A 22,601-nucleotide genomic window follows, 5' to 3' on the forward strand; every position below is an offset into this window, starting at 1 on the left:
CACGGACAGTCAAGTCACGGAAAGTCATGAAATTAGCGCGCTCGTAAATGTTTGATCACTCGTCCTCGTGTCGCTTCTGTCGCTGACAAAAGAAGGGGAAAAGAAAGAATCCTTTTCTTCTCCTGCAACTGCTTTCCTTTCGAATGCCAGGCGAGACAATTTCACCAGTTTAGTAGTGCGAAAAAGGATGACACCGAAAGCCAGATCTCCCCAGTTTTTATCTCTTTGGAAGTTTCTTCACAGACAAGTTGTTAAGACTTTTTTAAAAGGTTAATTTTATAATAAAGATTCTGTTATAGTGACTTATATAAAAATCAGAAGTAGTAAACAGAATTTTAAAATAAATTCAAAGAGATAATCAAATTTGACAAAGAAATCATGTCCAACAAAGTAAAAGTTATGCATCTCATTATCTGGGCCACCACGATTTCATTCAATAATTCAACCCTCTCTCCCCCAAACCCTTTCGATACAGACCTTTCCTTCCATCTGGAGAAGAGTCGGTCCCGCTGCTGCCAGAGCAGGCCTCGTTTGATCGGTCCGGTCATCTGGGCCACCGGGATGCGTCCAATTAGGAGGGACTTCTGCAAAGGAGAAAAGAAGAGAATATTATTAAAATTAAAATGTCTTGGTAGTTCAATTTCCTTGCTCCATTGAGAAAAAGGGAGAGAACGCAAAGTATTGTGTTTTAATGTTCCATTGAAGAGTGCGAGTGGAGAAAGGGGTTTTGGAAGATGAGACAAAGCGAACATTTTCACAGGGCATTACAATAAATTTGGCGTTCTTTTGTGCATCTGGTTTTATCTTGTCGAAATTGGGTGAATTAAAGTTAAAAGGATGGCTCTGAGATATCTTAATGCAGCATTGATACTAAAAATATTTTTTTTACCTTTTTTCTGGGTAGTAAATTGAGCAACATCATTCAACCATTTTACTATAATTCCAGTTTCCTCTTAGGAAATTCCCAAGAACCTCTTGAGTCTGAATCCTGTTTGCAGCTGAAATAAAATCAGAACACTTCAAAACGCGCAAAAAAAGGAACCACTTTGCACTTGGACTGTGCTCACTTTTGCGTCCTGAGGGGCGAACACAAAGCAGAGTAAAAGAAGAGTTTTCCTTTCCATTTCATCGTTGAAAAGTGGAAAACTTTCTCGTTATGGCCATCGCACAGAGTGAGAACGTGCGAAAAACAGCTGATGACGAACTTTTCCCCCCTTGCAGCGTCAGTTTTCACTCATTCAACGCCGTTTGCGAGCTTTAGTTTCTGTTGTTTTCAGGATATTTCCGGAGTGCAACGATTGGCTGGTCGGAGCTGGTCTTGGACCTGGTGGAAGCTTTTTCCTGTTGTAGCCGCGAGGGTTTTCAGAGAAGAAAGCGAGGGCAACGAAATAAAAGTTTTTTTCTTCGCTTGGAATGCTTTATATGCTCTTACATAAAATATGGAATACAGTTGGACTTTGGGTCATGGAGGAAACAGTGGTAATAATGGAATTAGAGTGATTTGTTTATGTATTTTGTACTTTTGTACTTTTGTACTTTTGTACTTTTGTACTTTTGTACTTTTGTACTTTTGTACTTTTGTACTTTTGTACTTTTGTACTTTTGTACTTTTGTACTTTTGTACTTTTGTACTTTTGTACTTTTGTACTTTTGTACTTTTGTACTTTTGTACTTTTGTACTTTTGTACTTTTGTACTTTTGTACTTTTGTACTTTTGTACTTTTGTACTTTTGTATTTTTGTATTTTTGTATTTTTGTATTTTTTTTTTTGTATTTTTGTATTTTAGTATTTTAGTATTTTTGTATTTTAGTATTTTTGTATTTTTGTATTTTTGTATTTTTGTATTTTTGTATTTTTGTATTTTTGTATTTTTGTATTTTTGTATTTTTGTATTTTTGTATTTTTGTATTTTTGTATTTTTGTATTTTTGTATTTTTGTATTTTTGTATTTTTGTATTTTTGTATTTTTGTATTTTTGTATTTTTGTATTTTTGTATTTTTGTATTTTTGTATTTTTGTATTTTTGTATTTTTGTATTTTTGTATTTTTGTATTTTTGTATTTTGTATTTTGTATTTTTGTATTTTTGTATTTTTGTATTTTTGTATTTTTGTATTTTGTATTTTTGTATTTTTGTATTTTTGTATTTTTGTATTTTTGTATTTTTGTATTTTTGTATTTTTGTATTTTTGTATTTTTGTATTTTTGTATTTTTGTATTTTTGTATTTTTGTATTTTTGTATTTTTGTATTTTTGTATTTTTGTATTTTTGTATTTTTGTATTTTTGTATTTTTGTATTTTTGTATTTTTGTATTTTTGTATTTTTGTATTTTTGTATTTTTGTATTTTTGTATTTTTGTATTTTTGTATTTTTGTATTTTTGTATTTTTGTATTTTTGTATTTTTGTATTTTTGTATTTTTGTATTTTTGTATTTTTGTATTTTTGTATTTTGTATTTTTGTATTTTTGTATTTTTGTATTTTTGTATTTTTGTATTTTGTATTTTGTATTTTTGTATTTTTGTATTTTTGTATTTTTGTATTTTTGTATTTTTGTATTTTTGTATTTTTGTATTTTTGTATTTTTGTATTTTTGTATTTTTGTATTTTTGTATTTTTGTATTTTTGTATTTTTGTATTTTTGTATTTTTGTATTTTTGTATTTTTGTATTTTTGTATTTTTGTATTTTTGTATTTTTGTATTTTGTATTTTTGTATTTTTGTATTTTTGTATTTTTGTATTTTTGTATTTTTGTATTTTTGTATTTTTGTATTTTTGTATTTTTGTATTTTTGTATTTTTGTATTTTGTATTTTTGTATTTTTGTATTTTTGTATTTTTGTATTTTTGTATTTTTGTATTTTTGTATTTTTGTATTTTTGTATTTTGTATTTTTGTATTTTTGTATTTTTGTATTTTTGTATTTTTGTATTTTTGTATTTTTGTATTTTTGTATTTTTGTATTTTTGTATTTTTGTATTTTTGTATTTTTGTATTTTTGTATTTTTGTATTTTTGTATTTTTGTATTTTTGTATTTTTGTATTTTTGTATTTTTGTATTTTTGTATTTTTGTATTTTTGTATTTTTGTATTTTTGTATTTTTGTATTTTTGTATTTTTGTATTTTATTTTTTTTTGTTTTTTTTTGTACTTTTGTATTTTATTTTGTATTTTTGTATTTTTGTATTTAATTTTTTTTGTTTTTTTTTTTTGTACTTTTGTATTTTATTTTGTTTTTTTGATTTTTTTGAATCTTTTGATTTTTTTTTTGTTTTTTGTATATTTTTATTTTTGTATTATTGATTATATTTATGAGTATTTGAACACCTAAAATGTTGTTCAGGTTATTCTATTATTATTCCAGCTCGGGAAAGAAAGCTTCCCCATTTCATTCATCACGTCGTTTTTCCACAAGAAGGAAAACTTTCCGGATCTTGATTTCCACTTGACGCTTTCTTGCTGCTGTTGGTTGAACTTTGGCCGCTGGGGGAGGAGGAGGTTCAGGAACAACCATCGCTTCCGTACAACGGAAAAGTTGAGGGTGCTAATTTTAAAATTTATGATGGTAAAATTTAGAAAGCAGGAAAAAAGTGTTAAAGGGGAAAACTTTTACAAACGTTCTCTCTTGTCTCGCCATGGTAAATTGCATAATTCGTGCTTGGAATTATGCAATCGTTAGGTTTTGGTTTCCCCTTTTTCCTCGAAAAGAAAGTTATTGGAGCATTCCCCCTGGAGGGTTCAGAAGGAAAAACATTTTATTGCACATGCAATCGGAAAGAATTATTAGCTTTCCCCTTGCCTAAAAGCTCGAATCCTTCTTCTTCACTCTCGTTTTTTTCTTTCTTCTGTTGCCAAAGCCAAAGAAAATTCGTTTTTCTTTTGCCCCGCTGCCGGTTATCCATTATTGTCTCCCGAGGGGGGGTTGGAAGGAGAAGGAATGTGATCGACTATCGTTTCGTCTTCGTCGGAAAATTCTTTCGGGAAAAATCTTCCCATCAAGCTGCTCTCTCCCACTTTGGGACAGATTCGAGGAGAAGGATGCGATGATTGGATATTTAATACTTTCCGGACCGTTTCACTTTCATATGAGTATTTGTACGAAGCGCGTGCACACAAACACACACACACGTCGGCCAGAAATTGTTAATAAAAGTTTGTTTTTGCTTGAAGTTTCACCGTTGTGCTTGTGATAACAGGAAAAGTCATTTTTGCAATTCCGTCGTGAAACTACTTACTTTTCCTGTCATTCTTGAACGACGAAATAGCCTACTTTTCTGTACCAAAAATAACAGAATCAAATGGCAACACTTTTCAAAATAAATGCTGAAAAGTTCCACTTTTCAGCACTCAAATGGGTGCTGAAAAGTTGAACTTTTCAGCACTTGTTTCGAAGAGTAACACTTTTCAACATTTTTTTGATTTAATCGATTTATTGACAAAATACATGAAAATTTGACTTAAAATTACTCTCAATGGGTGTTTTTTCGAAATTGCAAAAAATGTTGTATGGAACTCGTTGCAAAACTTGATTTTTCAGCACTCTTCGTATTTATCCAACTCGGTGAACCTCGTTGGATAAATGTACGACTCGTGCTGAAAAAATCCTCTTTTTGCAACATGTTGCATAAACTACTATTTCTCCACCCGTGTTGTTGGCCGTCGTCGGGGGGATTTTCTTTAATTATTATTGTAACTTTGTCGATCATCAGTTGATTGGTTGTTGGAGTAAGAGATTGAGTCGATTGAGTTTTGGGAGGGGGAAGCGAAACAAGCAGTGAAATCCAACCCTGGTATCATAATATCGATAATCATAATCCACCCTTAATCGGATTATAATCAGCTCGAAGCATATTGAGGAGCGGAAAAAATGGGAAAGTGGAAAAACAAACAAAAGTGGATTAGCGAGTCTGATGGATTACGGTATTTGTTTACCCAGGACAAGCACACTTGAACCAAGTGTGACAGAACTGTGAGATAACCGGGCGTGAGGTTGTTTGCCGAGGGATGATCCACTTTGCTTGCGGTTTGTTACGATATGGCTAACAATGTGTGAGGACAGTGTTGATATTCTTTTTTAGAAAATACCGAAAGTGTGGTGACTAAAAATAAAAGGTGTTTTCTTCATTTCAATGTGATCGTGCTATAATGTATCATGTCACTTTCTAGAGTGTTGAGAAAAACAGGAGTTCCGAGTTATAATGAAAAAATCAAAAATTCCCTTTGCCAACTTGTTGCAATTGCAGAAAGTGTTTAAATAGCATAATTTGATCAGAACATTACCATCATCATACGGAATTTGTCAATGTTGTACGAAGTTTTTACCGTTTTAGTTGAATATCTCAGGATTTAAGTCGAGTTTTTGAGATCTGTGAGTGCGTGCATCTGATCCAATTTCTGGTAGGTTTTCAATGTTAAATGTAAACCCATTGTGAAGTTTTTTTTTAACTTTTTTTCTGGATGAATAATGTCTAAATTTAAAAATCTATCCCAGCATTATAAAAAGTACAAAATAAATGATTTTGACCTTCTTGATTTGTTTTTGATTTTTGATTGGAAAAATTGCCATTTAGAATGAATTAAAATATTTTTTAACAATTTGTTGGATTAGGGTGAAACAGGTTTTCGCCTACTTGATACAGCATTTGACGTATTGATCACAGGGTAAATAAGATCTTTTTCTTTTTTTCAAAAATGTTTTATTTAATTAATTTCTAAATCAAATTTACCACTCCAATACTTCTAAGTAACGTGAAATTTTCCGAGGATTCCGAATATGACAAAATTGAGACCAAAAAGTGCCGCTATGTAGGCCTAAAGGGCAAAAACTAACGTTGTAAAATGTTTGCTGTAGAAAAATCGAAAAATTATGAGAAAAACTGCGATTGGCCAAAAAGTTAATACCGTAGGCTTATAGTCCATAAAATTTCCTAACTTTTGACCTTTGAGAGTATGGGTGTTGGAGTCATAGTCATGTGCAAAAGCTATGAGAAAAAGTCAAACCAATCCTGGATGTCTTTGGCACATTTTGAAGTGCTTCAAAAGACCTTTCGAATGCATCTAAGAGAGTTGGAATTGATAAAATTTTACGGAAATGCGAGCAATTTTAAGATTTTTTATGTTTTTGGACCTCAAACTTCAAAGTCCGTTTTACCCCATTTCCCTTTGTCGTAGTGGGCTCGTATTTGGCATGAGTTCATCTCATGTATAGACAAACAAACGCTGAAAGTTTCATCCAAATCGGAGCACCTCGATACGACCTCTAGAACAAACCGAGCAGAATTTACAAATACTGCCTCAAACTTTAAGAGGCAATATCTCAGCAATCAGCAGTCTGATCAACATAATAGGCCACACAAAGTCCATGTCCATGGAAAACAAGATTTTTCAATAGTTTTTAGAAAAATTGTTACGTTAAAATTTCTTAGATTGAATTCCAGTGTGACTTTGATAGTCTTAGTTTTTCTTGTTAAAATTATATTAAGATGTTCAAACTTTATTTGTACGTTAAATGTACCATCACTAAAGTAGCTGCTAAAGTTTTTAAGAAAATAAATCTATGTTTATATTTAGTTGACTAAGTTTATAAGCTTTTTAACAAAATACATATAAATTTTAGGTAAAATTGGTAAAAAGACGGAAATTGGCGTGAAATTTGTTAAAATTGGTTTTGTTTATAAAATTAATGATTTATATTGTATTTTATACTGTAGAGCAGTTCTCTACGAAATCGGTCTTTTTCTTAAATTTTAATTTTTGTATTTTTTAATCCGACTGAAGCTTTTTTGGTGCCTTCGGTATGCCCAAAGAAGCCATTTTGGATCATAAGTTTGTCCATATAATTTTCCATGCAAATTTGGCAGCTGTCCATACAAAAATGATGTATGAAAATTCAAAAATCTGTATCTTTTGAAGAAATATTTTGATCGATTTGGTGTCTTCGGCAAAGTTGTAGGTATGGATATGGACTACACTGAAAAAAATGATATACGGTAAAAAAAGTTTTGGTGATTTTTTATTTAATTTTTGTCACTAAAACTTGATTTCCAAAAAAATACTGTTTTTATTTTTTATTATTTGATATGTTTTAGAGGACATAAAATGCCAACTTTTCAGAAATTTCCAGGTTGTGCAAAAAATCTTTGAGCGAGTTATAAATTTTTGAATCGATACTGTTTTTTTCAAGAAACCGAAAAATTGGTCGCAACAATTTTTCAATTTCATTTTTCACTGTAAAATAAAAAAAACAATCAAAAAGTTCTTTAGTGAAATTTTGATAAAGTGCACCGTTTTCAAGTTAAATCCATTTTTAGGTGACTTTTTTGAAAATAGTCGTAGTTTTTCATTTTTTTTTTAAATTAGTGCACATATTTGCACACCTTTGAAAAAAAAATATTTGAAAAGCTGAAATTTTTTTCTATATTTTGCATTTTTAAACTTTGTTGATACGACCCTTTGTTGCTGAGATATTGCCATGCAAAGGTTTAAAAACAGGAAAATTGATGTTTTTTAAGTACCACCCAAACAACACACCATTTTCTAATGTCGATATCTCAGCAACTAATGGACCGATTTTCAATGTTAAACTATGAAACATTTGTGAAATTTTTCGATCTTTTCGAAAAAAATATTTTCAAAATTTTTAAACCAAGACTAACATTTCAAAAGGGCCAAACATTCAATATTACGCCCTTTTGAAATGTTAGTCTTGGTTTAAAAAAATTGAAAATATTTTTTTCGAAAAGATCGGAAAATTTCACGAATGTTTCATAGTTTAACATTGAAAATCGGACCATTAGTTGCTGAGATATCGACATTAGAAAATGGTGTGTTGTTTGGGTGGGACTTAGAAAACATCAATTTTCCTGTTTTTAAACCTTTGCATAGCAATATCTCAGCAACTAAGGGTCGTAGCAATAAAGTTCAAAAATGCAAAATATAGAAAATTTTCTCAGCTTTTCAAAAATATTTTTTCAAAGGTGGGCAAACATGTGCACTAATTTAAAAAAAATGAAAAACTTCGACTATTTTCAAAAAAGTCACCTAAAAATGGATTTAACTTGAAAACGGTGCACTTTATCAAAATTTCACTAAAGTACTTTTTGATTGCAAATTTGATTTTACATCGAAAAATGAAGTTGAAAAATTTTTGCGACTGATTTTTCGATTTTTTGAAAAAATCAGTATTGATTCAAAAATTTATAACTCGCTCAAAGATTTTTTGCACAACCTGCACAACCTAAAACATATCAAAAAATAAAAAAGTAAAAATAGTGTTTTTTGCAAATCAAGTTTTAGTGACAAAAAGTTAAATAAAAAATCACCAAAAATTCTTTACCGTGCATCATTTTTTTTAGTGCAGTCCATATCCATTAGGGTGGGTACGTTTTTCAAAAAGTTCTCGGATCAAGTTTTAGTATGGTTCCCCTTGCAGGACATGCCCATAGGGACTTTCATGCCAAATATCAGCTCATTTGATTGTAAACTGGCTGCGCGCATCAGGGTTAAAGTTTACATGGGAATTACTATGGGAAATTGGAACTTTTTGTTCAAACGCTCCTACAGGTCTGGGAAAATCACGCGCCAACTTCTGGTATGGTATGGCCTATGGGCCTGATGCGCGCAGCCAGTTTACAATCAAATGAGCTGATATTTGGCATGGAAGTCCCTATGGGCATGCCCTACAAGGGGAACCATACTAAAACTTGATCCGAGAATTTTTTGAAAAACGTACCCACCCTAATATCCATACCTACAACTTTGCCAAAAACACCAAATCGATCAAAAAAAATCTTTCAAAAGATACAGATTTTGAATTTTCATACATCATTTTTGTATGGCCAGCGGCCAAATTTGTATAGAAAATTATATGGACAAACTAATGGTGCAAAATGGCTATTTTGGGCATACCGAAGGCACCAAAAAAGTTTCAGTCGGATTAAAAAATACAAAAAAAATCGAATGACCGAAATCTGGGAGAACTGCTTTGTATTCGAAGCACGAATCAAAAGTTCCACATTTTACATGAAATTTGTTCAACTGAAATTGCCTATAAATTTGGAGATTTTTTCAATTGTGTTTCAAAAACACATATTATTTATTGTTTAAAAACTACTTTACCCTTCTCTTAGTTGAAAATTGTCCAAAGAATCCGAAAATGAATTCCGTTTTCGATTCAAAATAATGTTCATTGAGAAAATCATGACACTTTGAGAAGTTTAAAATAATGACTTTCATAAACTTTTTCTTAACTATTGTTAACAATCTATTTTGAACACACACGGTCAGTATGATTCTATGCCATTCCGTATGTATTTAATTTGTACTCACTGCGAAACAGTGCCCTTAGATCCATATAATACTTTTTCATATATTTGATTTCGATATGTTACCAAAGCTTTAAAAAAATAAACAAAGCCCTCCGGCGATTTATTTATTGTGTAATTTAGATATTCTAGTAATTAAAGAAACATTTAAAACAAACCTGTTTGATGAAGATATTCTCTTCCTCTCCAAACTCCTAAATATAAATCTTCGCATCTTTCCCAAACCTACCAAAATAACGTTTTCCCCAACCGTAAGCAATACCCTTATCTCATTGTCTCAATCGACAAATCCATGTGGAAATGAATCAACCGACACCACAAACTTGTAGTGATTCGTTGGCCAGGGGGCCCGTCGCCCTCGATGGCTTTGGTCGATGGATTTATTCGCCAGGAAAGTAAACATTCGAAAGGCCCACTTGCTGGAAACTTCCTAATAGAGAAGATGGTCCCACCTCGGGAGTCGGTGTCAAGTACGGCTCGAGACAAATGACAATATTAGAACCGCTGGCTGGCAGCTGGACAAAAACTCATTTGGGGATATGAACTACACTCTTTTTGTGGGGAAATGGTTTTTTTTTGCAGAAAATTGAACTTGATTCAAATAATTATTAATGAGGAATTTAATTTAAAATAAGTAAAAGCCTAAAATGAGTTTTGCCTAAGTTTTTTTCTAATCGTGTAGTTTACGTCCTTCCAGCAAACCAACCGAGGCTCAACAGTGCCAAAACAAAGCCCAAACCAGTGTCAACTCTCGGAGCCCACCAACAGACATTCCACAATATCATCTGTTGTGTAACCGAAAATGTCTTGTTTCCACAAATACCTCCCCAACTCTGTGCTGTTGTGGTCCACAGGACCTGTCTTTATGAGGTCTCTTTCTCTCTTTCTCTCTCAGTGGAGGACCTCTTCTCCACTTGGCCAGAATTGGGCCATTGTCGTTCTTCTGGCTCCGAATTCGGCTTTGGCCCCCCAAAATAACAACACAAATGCCGAAAAAGCTTTAAAGCCCCTCCCCGTTCTGTTGCTTTGAATTGTTCGCAGTACCGTTGTAATCGTACGTGATGTGGTTGCAAAAAAGATGAGCGAGGACTTTCGAGGCTTCCGGAAGGGATTTTTTTCACTTGTGGACTTGGGAGGTTGATGGTAGACTGGTGGATTAAATTTAAGGATCATTTCATTTTATGTCCCAAGAATTACCTTTCACATCATAAATCACACCTCATTGTTGTGGTAGCTGATTGTGGTGTATGAATTCTTGATGAAGTACCAATTCTTAAATTTAGTGAAATTTCAATTGAGTTTTGCTACTTCAAGAACTTCTTTTCTCATTAACTGAATCCCAAATCTCCCAGCCAGAAAAGAATTCCCTGAGCAAAGACAGATTGCTCCGTACAAATTCAGTCGTTCATTTTCCGTCGATTATCCGGCAGCAGAAAGCCCCTCGGAGCAAAAGGCACGTGAAATCGATTCCTACCCGAGCCCCTGAGCTGAGCATTGCAACGGAACGACTTTACCACACATCAGGACGAGCCATTCTCCCGGGGAAATCCTCCAACAACTGTCTGTCTGTGAGGCTCCTTCTGAAAAATTGCACTTTGCCACGCCGGGATGTCGCACCCGGGGGAAGGTTACCACGCTAGGAATGGCATTTTTGGGCTCCGGTGCTCCGCCTTTTTGGGGGAATGTTTCCGGCCCAGGTTGAATGTCTTGTTGGAGCGATGTCAGATGGTTGAGAGGGAAATGTTCAAAAACTGGGACTCGTCATTCTAATGAGCTGCCGGTATCATTCAACCGAAGACAAGCGAAGGGACCATTTTTCTTGGTAATGTAACGTTGAAATGCTGACACAGTTTAAAATGATAACGACTTTATCGAAAATAGAAAACAAAAAAAAATATAAACCTGGAATTACGATGATGTAATTTCACATCCTTTACGATGTAATTTTACATAAATTTATGTAGGAAACTAGAATTACACATAAAACAACGACTAACATTTTATAAGGCCAAATAATTGGTAATTCTCTACCAACTCACACGAAATCGGGAAAAGTTGCCCCGACCCCTCTTCATTTTGGAAAGTTGGTAACTTTGTTCTAAGGGGTAACTTTTGTCACTGATCACGAATCCGAGGTCCGTTTTTTTGATATCTCGTGACGGAGAAGCGGTACGACCCCTTGCATTTTTGAACATGCGAAGAAAGAGGTGTTTTTCAATAATTTGCAGCCTGAAACGGTGATGAGATAGAAATTTGGTGTCAAAGGGACTTTTATGTAAAACTAGATGCCCGATTTAATAGCTTACTCCGAATTCCGAAAAATAACCTATTTTCCGTCGAAAAAACACTTAACAAGTTTTAAAAATGCTCACATTTCGGTTATCTGAAAATCATAGTTTTTTTCAATCGAATTTTCACAAAAAAAAACATTTTTGGATACTATTTAGACCAGGGGTGTTCAAAGTTTTTGAATGGCGAGCCAAATTTTAAGCTCACATGAGCTTGTGAGCCATATGAGAAAAAAGTGATTTTTTCATTTGAATCAACAAAACTAAAAAAACAAAATATTAAAAAGAAAAAAAACAAATAAACAGTTTTGTACAAAAATGCCTCCAATCAATTGATTAAAATTTATGAAAATCAGAAATTCCAAATATACCAACATACAGCAATTCCCCACGAAAACAGCAAGTTCTCTGATCGGGCTCAAAATTTTTCTGGAGGTTTCTTGGCCGAAATAAATAGACTCGTATTTTTTTTTGTTTGGCCATAAGGGTGACCTACGCCGTGTTAGAGTGGTCCGAAAAATGTCAATTTTCGACATTTTTCGCAAAAACCACTTTTTTCAAAACATCATAACTCCGCGACATTTCATTTGATTTTAGCTATCTTAGACGCAAAAGAAAGGTGATTAGTTTGGCTATGTAGGAAAAATAGTAAGAAGTTTCGAAAATCTAGCTTAACATTTGAAAAGGTCGTATAAAAACTTAAAATGCTGTTTTGAAGGTCTCGGGACCAAAGAGCCTTTGTCTGAAAATATTTTTATCGGATTCCTCGGAAAATTTCACATTACATATAAAAAATGGTGAAGTTATTCTTTCGTTATTGAAAAATGCAACTTTTGGTACCCTAACATATATAGGTCATTGCTGAAATTTTCAAGTTATCGCAGTTTTAGTGAAAAAGTCGATTTTTTCTGTTTTCGTCAATTTTCCATTTTTGCGCGTGGCGCGTCGAAAAACCTAGTTTTTATCTTCAAAAAAATCGTTTCTCAGAGTATCGAAAACATAACTTCACCATTTTTTGATATGTTATATGAAATTTTCCGAGGAATCCGAATAAAATATTTTCAGACATAGGCTCTTTGGTCCCGAGACCTTCAAAACAGAGCAGTTCTCTAGGATTTCGGTCATTCGATTTTTTGTATTTTTTAATCCGACTGAAACTTTTTTGGTGCCTTCGGTATTGCCCAAAGAAGCCATTTTGCATCATTAGTTTGTCCATATAATTTTCCATACAAATTTGGCAGCTGTCCATACAAAAATGATGCATGAAAATTCAAAAATCTGTATCTTTTGAAGAAATTTTTTGATCGATTTGGTGTCTTCGGCAAAGTTGTAGGTATGGATACGAACTACACTGGAAAAAAATGATACACGGTAAAAAAAATTGGTGATTTTTTTGTTTATTTTTTTATCACTAAAACTTGATTTGCAAAAAAAAAACAATATTCAGCAAATCTCTACCAAAACCGGAAATGGATTTTATTTGTATTTTTTTATTTGACTCAAACTTTGTGGGGGCCTTACCTATGACTAAATAAGCTATTTTGTGTCATTGGTCCACCCATACAAGTCTCCATACAATTTTGGCAGCTGTCCATACAAAAATGGTATGTAAATATTCATACAGCTGTAACTTTTGAGTGAATTTTCTGATCAATTTGGTGTCTTCGGCAAAGTTGTAGGTATTGTTGAGGACTTTTGAGAAAAAATAGGTACACGGAAAAAAATTGCAGATTTTTTTCTCAACTTTTTTAACACTAAAATTCAATTTCCCAAAATACGTTTTTTTGATTTTCGAGATTTTTCGATATGTTTTAGGGGACAAATGTTTCGATATGTTTTAGGGGACAAATATGTTTTAGGTGACAAATGCCGGGAACCGTGGTGTAGGGGTAAGCGTGATTGCCTCTCACCCAGTCGGCCTGGGTTCGATCCCAGACGGTCCCGGTGGCATTTTTCGAGACGAGATTTGTCTGATCACGCCTTCCGTCGGACGGGAAGTAAATGTTGGCCCCGGACTAACCAAAAGGTTAGGTCGTTAGCTCAGTCCAGGTGTAGGAGTCGTCTCCCTGGGTCCTGCCTCGGTGGAGTCGCTGGTAGGCAGTTGGACTAACAATCCAAAGGTCGTCAGTTCGAATCCCGGGGTGGATGGAAGCTAAGGTGTAAAAAGAGGTTTGCAATTGCCTCAACAATCAAGCCTTCGGACACTTAGTTTCGAGTAGGAATCTCGCAATCGAGAACGCCAAGGCAATGCTGTAGAGCGAATAATTTGATTTTAATTTTTCGAAGTTTCATGCAAAAACAACTTTGACATTATTTTATAATGCAAAATTGAATTTGCAATCGAAAAGTACTTTACAGATTTTTTGATAAAGGTCTCCGTTTTCAAGATAAAGCCACCGAAAGTTTGATTTTGCAGTTTTTCAATTTTTAAAAATAGTGACCATGAGTGACCATTTCTAAAAATATTTTTTTTGAAAAGTTCAGAAAATTTGCTATAAAATTGTCCAAGAGACATCGAAGATTGGACATCTGGTTGCTGAGATACAGCGGCTTAAAGAAAAAGAAACACGAAAATTGAAGTTTTCTAAGTCTCACCCAAACAGCCCACCATTTTCTAATGACGATATCTCAGCAATTAATGGTCCGATTTTCAATGTTAATACATGAAACATTCGTGAAATTTTTCGATCTTTTCGAAAAAAATACTCTGAAGATTTTTAAATCAAGACTTACATTTTAAAAGGGCCAAACATTGAATATTACGCTCATTTAAAATGCTTGTCTTGATTTAAAAAATTTCAAAACATTTTTTTGGAACTTTTCAAAAAAAATATTTTTAGAAATGGTCACTCATGGTCACTATTTTTAAAAATTGAAAAACTGCAAATATTTCGCTAAAATCAAACTTTCGGTGGCTATACCTTGAAAACGGAGCCTGTAAAGTACTTTTCGATTGTAAATTCAATTTTGCATTAAAAAATAATGTCAAACTTGTTTTTGCATGAAACTTCGTTTTTTTTTCAAAAATCACTATTTTTTCAAAAATTCATAACTCGGCGGCAGATTTTTTGACCATGCTTCTCTGTGGCTCAAAAGTTGCGGATTTTTGTCCCCTAAAACATATCAAAAAATCTCGAAAATCAAAAAATACGTATTTTGGGAAATTGAGTTTTAGTGCTAAAAAAGTTGAGAAAAAAATCTGCAAATGTTTTTTCCGTGTAGGGTAGAGTAGTCATCAATGAGACACGGGGAACAATGATAAAATGGCTCTCACAAGTCGTAGTTTCAACCAATCAGGCTCATAGGTGTGTCTACTGGATACACGTCTGCCATTATAGTGGCTTTGGTTATGAACGCTCCCTTGCAAAGTTATTCATAAATGTTTGATTTTGGGGTGTAAAAGTAAATTATGACTGAAAATTACATTTTCGCTCATAGGCTGCCAATAAAACAAAAACTAATATTTCTCCAAATTTCTTTCGTCATTTCATAGGGCATGAGTTGGGCTACAATGGCCTTTCATTAGATTTGACCAAAATTAAGAATATACTTAGAATCCAGGGCTGTCTCATTGTTCCCCACTCTTTTCAGCCCATGGGTAACAATGAGACACTTTGATTTTTCTTCATTAAACTTTTCAAAATCTAGGGAAATCCTTCAAAACATGAATTGGAAGTGATTTTTGGCATATTTATTGAGTTTTGACTTCATTTAACCAAAAATATAAAGTTATTTGGTATAAATAAATGGATTTTACTAAATTTAAATACTTTTTAGTATAACTTTTGTTACTTGAAGTTTCGTGTTGACAAAATTGCTTGAAAATGTTCAAAGCAAGTCACCTGCAATGGAACAATACCAAAACATGATGTTTTACAAGAAAAGTATTGATTTTCGTAGAGTGTCTCATTGTTCCCCACCTGTCTTATTGTTCCTGCCAAGTGCGTCTACAATGAGACAGTTGGATAGCTCTGACTGTAGAGGTCGGATCGATCTCATATTTTGGTCAATGTTAGAACACATTAAAAGAAAGAAATTGCAACAAAAAGCTCATTAAAACATGCTGATGAAAAAAATACAAAAATCGTTGAATGTTAAAAACCAAAAGTGTCTCATTGATGACTACCCTACCCTACCTATTTTTTTCTCAAAAGTCCTCAACAATACCTACAACTTTGCCCAAGACACCAAATTGATCAGAAAATTCACTCAAAAGTTACAGCTGTATGAATATTTACATACCATTTTTGTATGGACAGCTGCCAAAATTGTATGGAGACTTGTATGGGTGAACCAATGACACAAAATAGCTTATTTGGTCATAGGGAAGGCCCCCACAAAGTTTGAGTCAAATCCAAAAATACTAAAAATAAAAAAGGTCGAAATCGGCCGATTTCCGATTTCGTAGAGAGTTGCTAGGGAAGGCCCCCACAAAGTTTGAGTCAAATCCAAAAATACTAAAAATAAAAAAGGTCGAAATCGGCCGATTTCCGATTTCGTAGAGAGTTGCTCAGATGCGTCTTAGGGCAATTTTACATGATCATTCAAAATGGGTCCGCGTGCCACACAAAATGACCTCGCGGGCCATATTTTGGTCACCCCTGATTTAGATAAGAAAAAATGTAGTTTAAGAGCTACGGCACTATTTGGTCATAATTCGCTTGGCAATGCTGACATTTTTTCGAAAAAATCATGTTTTTGGGAAAACGTGGGTTTGTTTCGAAACAGTAATAAAAACTATTGTTTCAATAAAATTGTTAAAATTCCAAGAACTGATAAACATCTAGAATACAATCTGAACAGAGATAGCAGTTTTTAGATAGCCTATAAACATTAAAAATGGAAACAACAAACTACTAGTGTAATTGCTCAAAACTTCAGAGTTCGGCTCATTGAATGTTTTTATAACACTGATGTAAAATAATGTGTAATAAATCTATCATATCGTACACAGATCACATCAATGGGTCGTGCTAGATCAAAGCCCTTCCACCATATTGCCAATCTCGTTTAATTTCCGCAAATTTCGCCCCATCTCCCCCACCTAATGGCAAATTTAAACCCTATTAAAAACCATTCCAGCATGAATCACGCCATATCCAACGATGGGTATCGATGATTCTACAAAATCTACATGCACACATCCCACACATTGTTAGTCCTCGCTCGAAAAGTTACTCACTCCCACCCCCAAAAAACGCTAATTATACAAAGTAGAACGAGCCGAGCGATGTTTACGCAAATTTACCACTCAAAATTCGATTCCCTCGACGTCCTCCAGCAGCTGAAAACTGGGTCACGCATGAACGCATCAAGTTCTGATCCACCGGGGCGTCACGTTCCGTCGCAAAAAGGCGAGCAACCACCCTAATCTGATTAGCTCCCAGCAGTGTAGAGGTAGCGGTGGAGTGGTGGTGGTGTCGATGAGGCAGGTACCAAAAATTAAATTTACCCAAACAGCCTCGTCGTTGGAGCGTCTAAATAATAACAGCTACGACTTGGTGGGAGCCAGCCGGCGCCGTCAGAGGATCGATGGAGGAGGACACGCGGGCGTCAACTCACCCACGTAAACAGTTTCCATCATGGCCCATTAGTATATCTCTGGCGCGGTGTGGGAGAGAATATCAGCACTGGGTTACAGGATTTCAGTTAAATATTTGGTGATTTGAGATATCCGTGTATTTTTTGTACATGCTATCATTATGGATCTTTTTACATCATTCTACATCAATCGTACACAAACATTTCCTGATCAAGCTTAAAATTTGATAGATCACATGGATAAAAACATTCGAAAACTACCAAAAACCCCGATTTTCATCCAAATCGGAGCACTTCCTTCTTTTTGGCACCACCTCAATGTTTCTCCTTTTTTTGCGCAAATTGTGAAAAATCATCATTTTCAAACAGCGATATCACGAAACCACAAATCGTAGTAGGTTTAACCAGAAATCAATCCGAAGAAAATTGGACGTAAAATTGCATGCCGCAGTCCATTTTTGAGTTAAATAATGCTTTCAGTGATCACATTCACATGTTTCACACATTCGCATATTTCAAGTAAAGTTCGCATCGTCTTTCTAAGATTTTTTTTTCTTTTAGTTCACTAGGTATTGAACTTTGAAGCTGAAAGATTAATAATGACCTAAAAATATATTAAAGGTCATGAAGCCCTATGCCAATTTTGCGGTAAAAAACACGACCGAAACCATTTCTGATCACTTTTTTTTTCATTTTATTGCATAAAAATAAATTGACAAGACAACATATTTTCGATGGATCAACTATGGTCCCCTTGGGACAAGCTGTCAAGTAGGACCTTTTCTGTCAAGAAGGGCCGCGAAATTATTTTTTAAAAATCCTTTGCGGCCGTACAAAGGCCTTCCCCCCCTCCCCCCCCCCATAAGTCGACGCACTTGGTTGTGAGCAATAATATCACAAATTTAAGCTTAGTTGTAGCATCCAATTGGTCATATTTTGAGGTTTGGGATCAGCAAGTAAAACAACTTTCTAGAAGACAAAATATTCCTGAAAAGTTAGATTTTCAAAATCCCCCTATCGTGAACCATCCTAATTTTCAACCAAACCAAAAGTTGGCCTTTTGCCTTCCTCACTGAGGTAAGGCTATAATCCTGCTCGAAAAATGAACTTTTGAAAAACAGCTCGTAGACCTATATTCATGTATACCTATCGACTCAGAATCGAAAACTAAACAAATGTCTGTGTGTGTGTGTGTATGTGTGTGCGTATTCCCCTTGGTGCTCAAAATTCTTGCCAAGTTTTCTCGGCATTGGCTGATCCGATTTGAGTCAAATAAGTTGCATTCGATCCGGTTTGGTGCCCCAAACTGCACTATTGAATTGTTTGAAGATCCGATAAGAAGTTCAAAAGTTACGTATAAAAAAGTGTCAGTGTTGCGAATCGGATCTCACATAAATGCATGTAAACTATGTCCAGACCCATCACCCGACCCATCGTTGGTTAGGTTATCAAACGACCTTTCCAACGAGTCCAAAACGTTGAAGTTCTGGTAAACCTGTCTCAAGTTATAACCACTTAAGTGATATTTATGTACTTTTTTGATGCCGGATCTCACTTAAATGTATGTAAACTATGTACGGATCCATCATCCAACCCATCGTTGGATAGGTAATCGAAAGACCTATCCAATGAGTCCAATACATTGAAGATCTGGCATCCATGTCTCGAGTTATGACCACTTAAGTGATATTTATGTACTTTTTTTATGCCGGATCTCACTTAAATGCATGTAAACTATATCCGGATCCATCTTCCGACCCATCGTTGGATAGGTAATCAAAATACCTTTCCAACGAGTTCAAAACGTTGAAGTTCTGGTAACCCTGTCTCAAGTTATGACCACTTAAGTGATATTTATGTACTTTTTTGATGCCGGATCTCACTTAAATGTATGTAAACTATATCCGGATCCATCATCCAACCCATCGTTAAATAGGTAATCAAAAGACCTATCCAATGAGTCCAATACATTGATGATCTGGCATCCCTGTCTCAAGTTATGACCACTTAAGTGATATTTATGTACTTTTTTGATGCCGGATCTCACTTAACTGTATGTAAACTATGTCCGGGTCCATCATCCGACCTGACGTTGGTTAGGTTATCAAAAGACCTTTCCAACGAGTCCAAAACATTGAAGATCTGGCAACCCTGTCTCGAGATATAGCCACTTAAGTGATATTGATGTACTTTTTTGAAGCCGGATCTCACTTAAATGTATGTAAACTATGTCCGGATCCACCTTCCGACCCAATGTTGGTTAGGTTATCAAAAGACCTTTCCAACGAGCCCAAAACCTTGAAGATCTGGCAACCCTGTCTCGAGATATGGCCACTTAAGTGACATTTATGTACTTTTCTGAAGCCGGATCTCACTTAAATGTATGTAAACTATGTCCGGATCCACCATCCGACCCATTGTTGGTTAGGTTATCAAAAGACCTTTCCAACGAGCCCAAAACATTGAAGATCTGGCAACCCTGTCTCGAGATATGGCCACTTGAGTGATATCGATGTACTTTTTGGAAGCCGGATCTAAAAAATAGATGAAACTTGTGTACAGCCATTGTTGTGAGGAAGGCTCCAACCACATAGGTGGATTAAGTTAGTTTTTAAGTTGGGTTTGAATTCTTATTTAAGGGCAGACTCACTTTTTAAATCGAAAACCCGCTGAAATCTCGAAATAATCAACACGCAAACCAGTGTACCATCACGATTTGATTTGATATCAACAGCTTTAAAATTTTCACGACTCGTGTAAAATGTGTGCCCGATCTGGTGAAAGTCAGCCAGAAAATGAAGGTTCCTGGCAGTGGGAGTGGAAGGCCTTCGGGCGATAGATACCAGGGCCGTGGTGGATGAGAAAATCCCAAAGTGGAGGACCGCGCGATAGCATCACGTTCTTCCTCGAGCTGTGAGCTGATGCTCGATTTTGTGCGATGTGCGAATCGATGAAGCAATTTCGGTGTAATGACAGACGATTATCGGAGAATCAACAATGGCTGCTCAACAGATTGCTCATTTTCACGATTTTTATGAGGTTTGAAGTTGTTGCACGGTATATGGAAAGGGATGTTTTTTAATGATCTTGGATTAGTTTTTAAAGAGTAAAAATTTCAAGCAAAGCAAAATTTCTCCACATTGCCTTAGTAAGACGTCCATTTTCATTAACCTCTTCCCACCTTGCTGCCCCAATTCAATCCAGCTGTTGACACCGAGAAGGGGATTTTCCCGGCAAAATCACATAATTTATGCGTTCCGTGTCCGTCTGCAGCGCCGTTTCTTCCCGGGGAGAAGCTCAAGCTGACGACGCTGCAATCCAGATTTGGGTTGTCTTTTGCGGAATTTTTGCCCCCAGACTCACTAAGAACCACTGCAGCAAATGTCCCAGAACTTGATGGGATTCACATCAGCTGCTGCTGCTGCATGATGACGGTGTGATGAAGTTCTTCTTCTGCTCTTTTTTTTTTGGGAGGGAAAAGAAGGAAAAGTTTGGCTCCCCTAGAAGCTCCGGGATCAGGAGTTAATCAAGATTTGTGACTTCTTCTCGTTGTGGGGGTCAGGAGGTTGGAGAGAAGGGTCTTCACCAGGTTAAGGGTATGTAACAAGTGATAAAATTTGCACGAGTCAACTTGTTTTCGTTCCCTGCGAAGGATGTACATTAGCCTGTCCCATTTTGAGGTCATGTCGAGGAATTTCAGGTGCTCACTTCTTAAATGGTAGATTATGATGTTAGGAACAATGTTTTCTTAGACAAGAAAAAATAATAAAATACTTTCTCGCACCCCCTAGTCGATTTACTGAAAAAAGTCACTTTTTTGAACAAATTTTCTAAAATCGCTTGGAATCAATACAAAAACTGTTTCGATCAGGTGTGTATTATCTTCAAACGATAGGTTTTTGTCCATAGATTAAGATGCACTATCAATATTGGACGAAAATTTAAGTTTTTGGACTCTCCCAGGCGGATTTGTGTCGAAAAAATCGCATTTTTTCGAAACTTTTTTCAGAAATGTTCATTTAATTTAGGGTAGCCTATTTTTTCCAGTGAAACCAATACGTGCAGCTTGTAGGAAATTTCATGACGAACATTTTTCCCTCTGAGAAAATGCAATTTCAACACTCCAGAGCCGAGATATTTGAGTTTTAGTGAGGAAAAAAGTGCCAATTTTCAAAATTTCTCAGAATTCTGAAGCAAGGCCTACTAATTACACGATGTAGCAAGCATATGTCTCAAAGGTCAGGGTATGCTTTTTATAGTAATTTTGGCCGCTGAATCCGAATCTGAAATCAAATTTCGTGCAAACAGTGATGTTTTGGAGCTACACCCTTTTGGAATGTTATTTGCGTGTTTAAGAGGCAGTTTTTGTAAATATTGCTCGGTTTGTTCTAGAGGTCGTATCGAGGTGCTCCGATTTGGATGAAACTTTCAGCGTTTGTTTGTCTATACATGAGATGAACTCATGCCAAATATGAGCCCTCTAAGACAAAGGGAAGTGGGGTAAAACGGGCATTGGAGTTTGAATTTTCCGAGGATTTCGAATATGACAAAAGTGAGACTAAACAACAGAACAATAACTAACGTTGTAAAATGTTTGTTATAGAAAAATCGAAAAACTATGAGAAAAACTGCGATTGGCCAAAAAAGTTATTACCGTAGGCTTATAGTCCATGAAATTCCCTAACTTGAACTAAAAGAGTATGGGTGTTGGAGGCTGTTGCAAAAATATATTGAGGTTTAAAAAAAAAAACAATTTTTAACAGTAATTTGCAAAAGCTATGAGAAAAAGTTAAACCAATCTTGGATGTCTATGGCTCATTTTGAAGTGCTTCAAAAGACCATTCAAATGCATCTAAGATAGTTGAAATTGATGAAGTTTTACTTAAATGCGAGCAATTTTAAGATTTTTTATGTATTTTGGACCTCAATCTTCAATGCCCGTTTTACCCCACTTCCCTTTGTCTTAGAGGGCTCATATTTGGCATGAGTTCATCTCATGTATAGACAAACAAACGCTGAAAGTTTCATCCAAATCGGAGCACCTCGATACGACCTTTAGAACAAACCGAGCAATATTTACAAAAACTGCCTCTTAAACACGCAAATAACATTCCAAAAGGGTGTAGCTCCAAAACATCACTGTTTGCACGAAATTTGATTTCAGATTCGGATTCAGCGGCCAAAATTACTATAAAAAGCATACCCTGACCTCTGAGACATATGCTTGCTACATCGTGTAATTAGTAGGCCTTGCTTCAGAATTCTGAGAAATTTTGAAAATTGGCACTTTTTTCCTCACTAAAACTCAAATATCTCGGCTCTGGAGTGTTGAAATTGCATTTTCTCAGAGGGAAAAATGTTCGTCATGAAATTTCCTACAAGCTGCACGTATTGGTTTCACTGGAAAAAATAGGCTACCCTAAATTAAATGAACATTTCTGAAAAAAG

At 35.0% G+C, this 22,601-nt stretch overlaps 1 protein-coding gene across 6 annotated transcripts in view; it reads right to left on the reverse strand.

The window, feature by feature from the left end:
* The window catches only part of LOC120428509 (homeobox protein 2), a 278,477-nt gene that overhangs the window by 16,922 nt on the left and 238,954 nt on the right, over positions 1 to 22,601 (reverse strand). For all 6 annotated transcript variants that reach the window (XM_052707561.1, XM_039593541.2, XM_039593531.2 and 3 more), the window contains one exon: positions 478 to 584. In XM_052707561.1, the coding sequence (XP_052563521.1) occupies positions 478 to 584 (107 nt within the window). The remainder of the gene's footprint in view (positions 1 to 477; positions 585 to 22,601) is intronic.

The sequence above is a fragment of the Culex pipiens genome, chromosome 2 (genome assembly GCF_016801865.2).
Source record: "Culex pipiens pallens isolate TS chromosome 2, TS_CPP_V2, whole genome shotgun sequence".
NCBI lineage: Eukaryota > Metazoa > Arthropoda > Insecta > Diptera > Culicidae > Culex > Culex pipiens.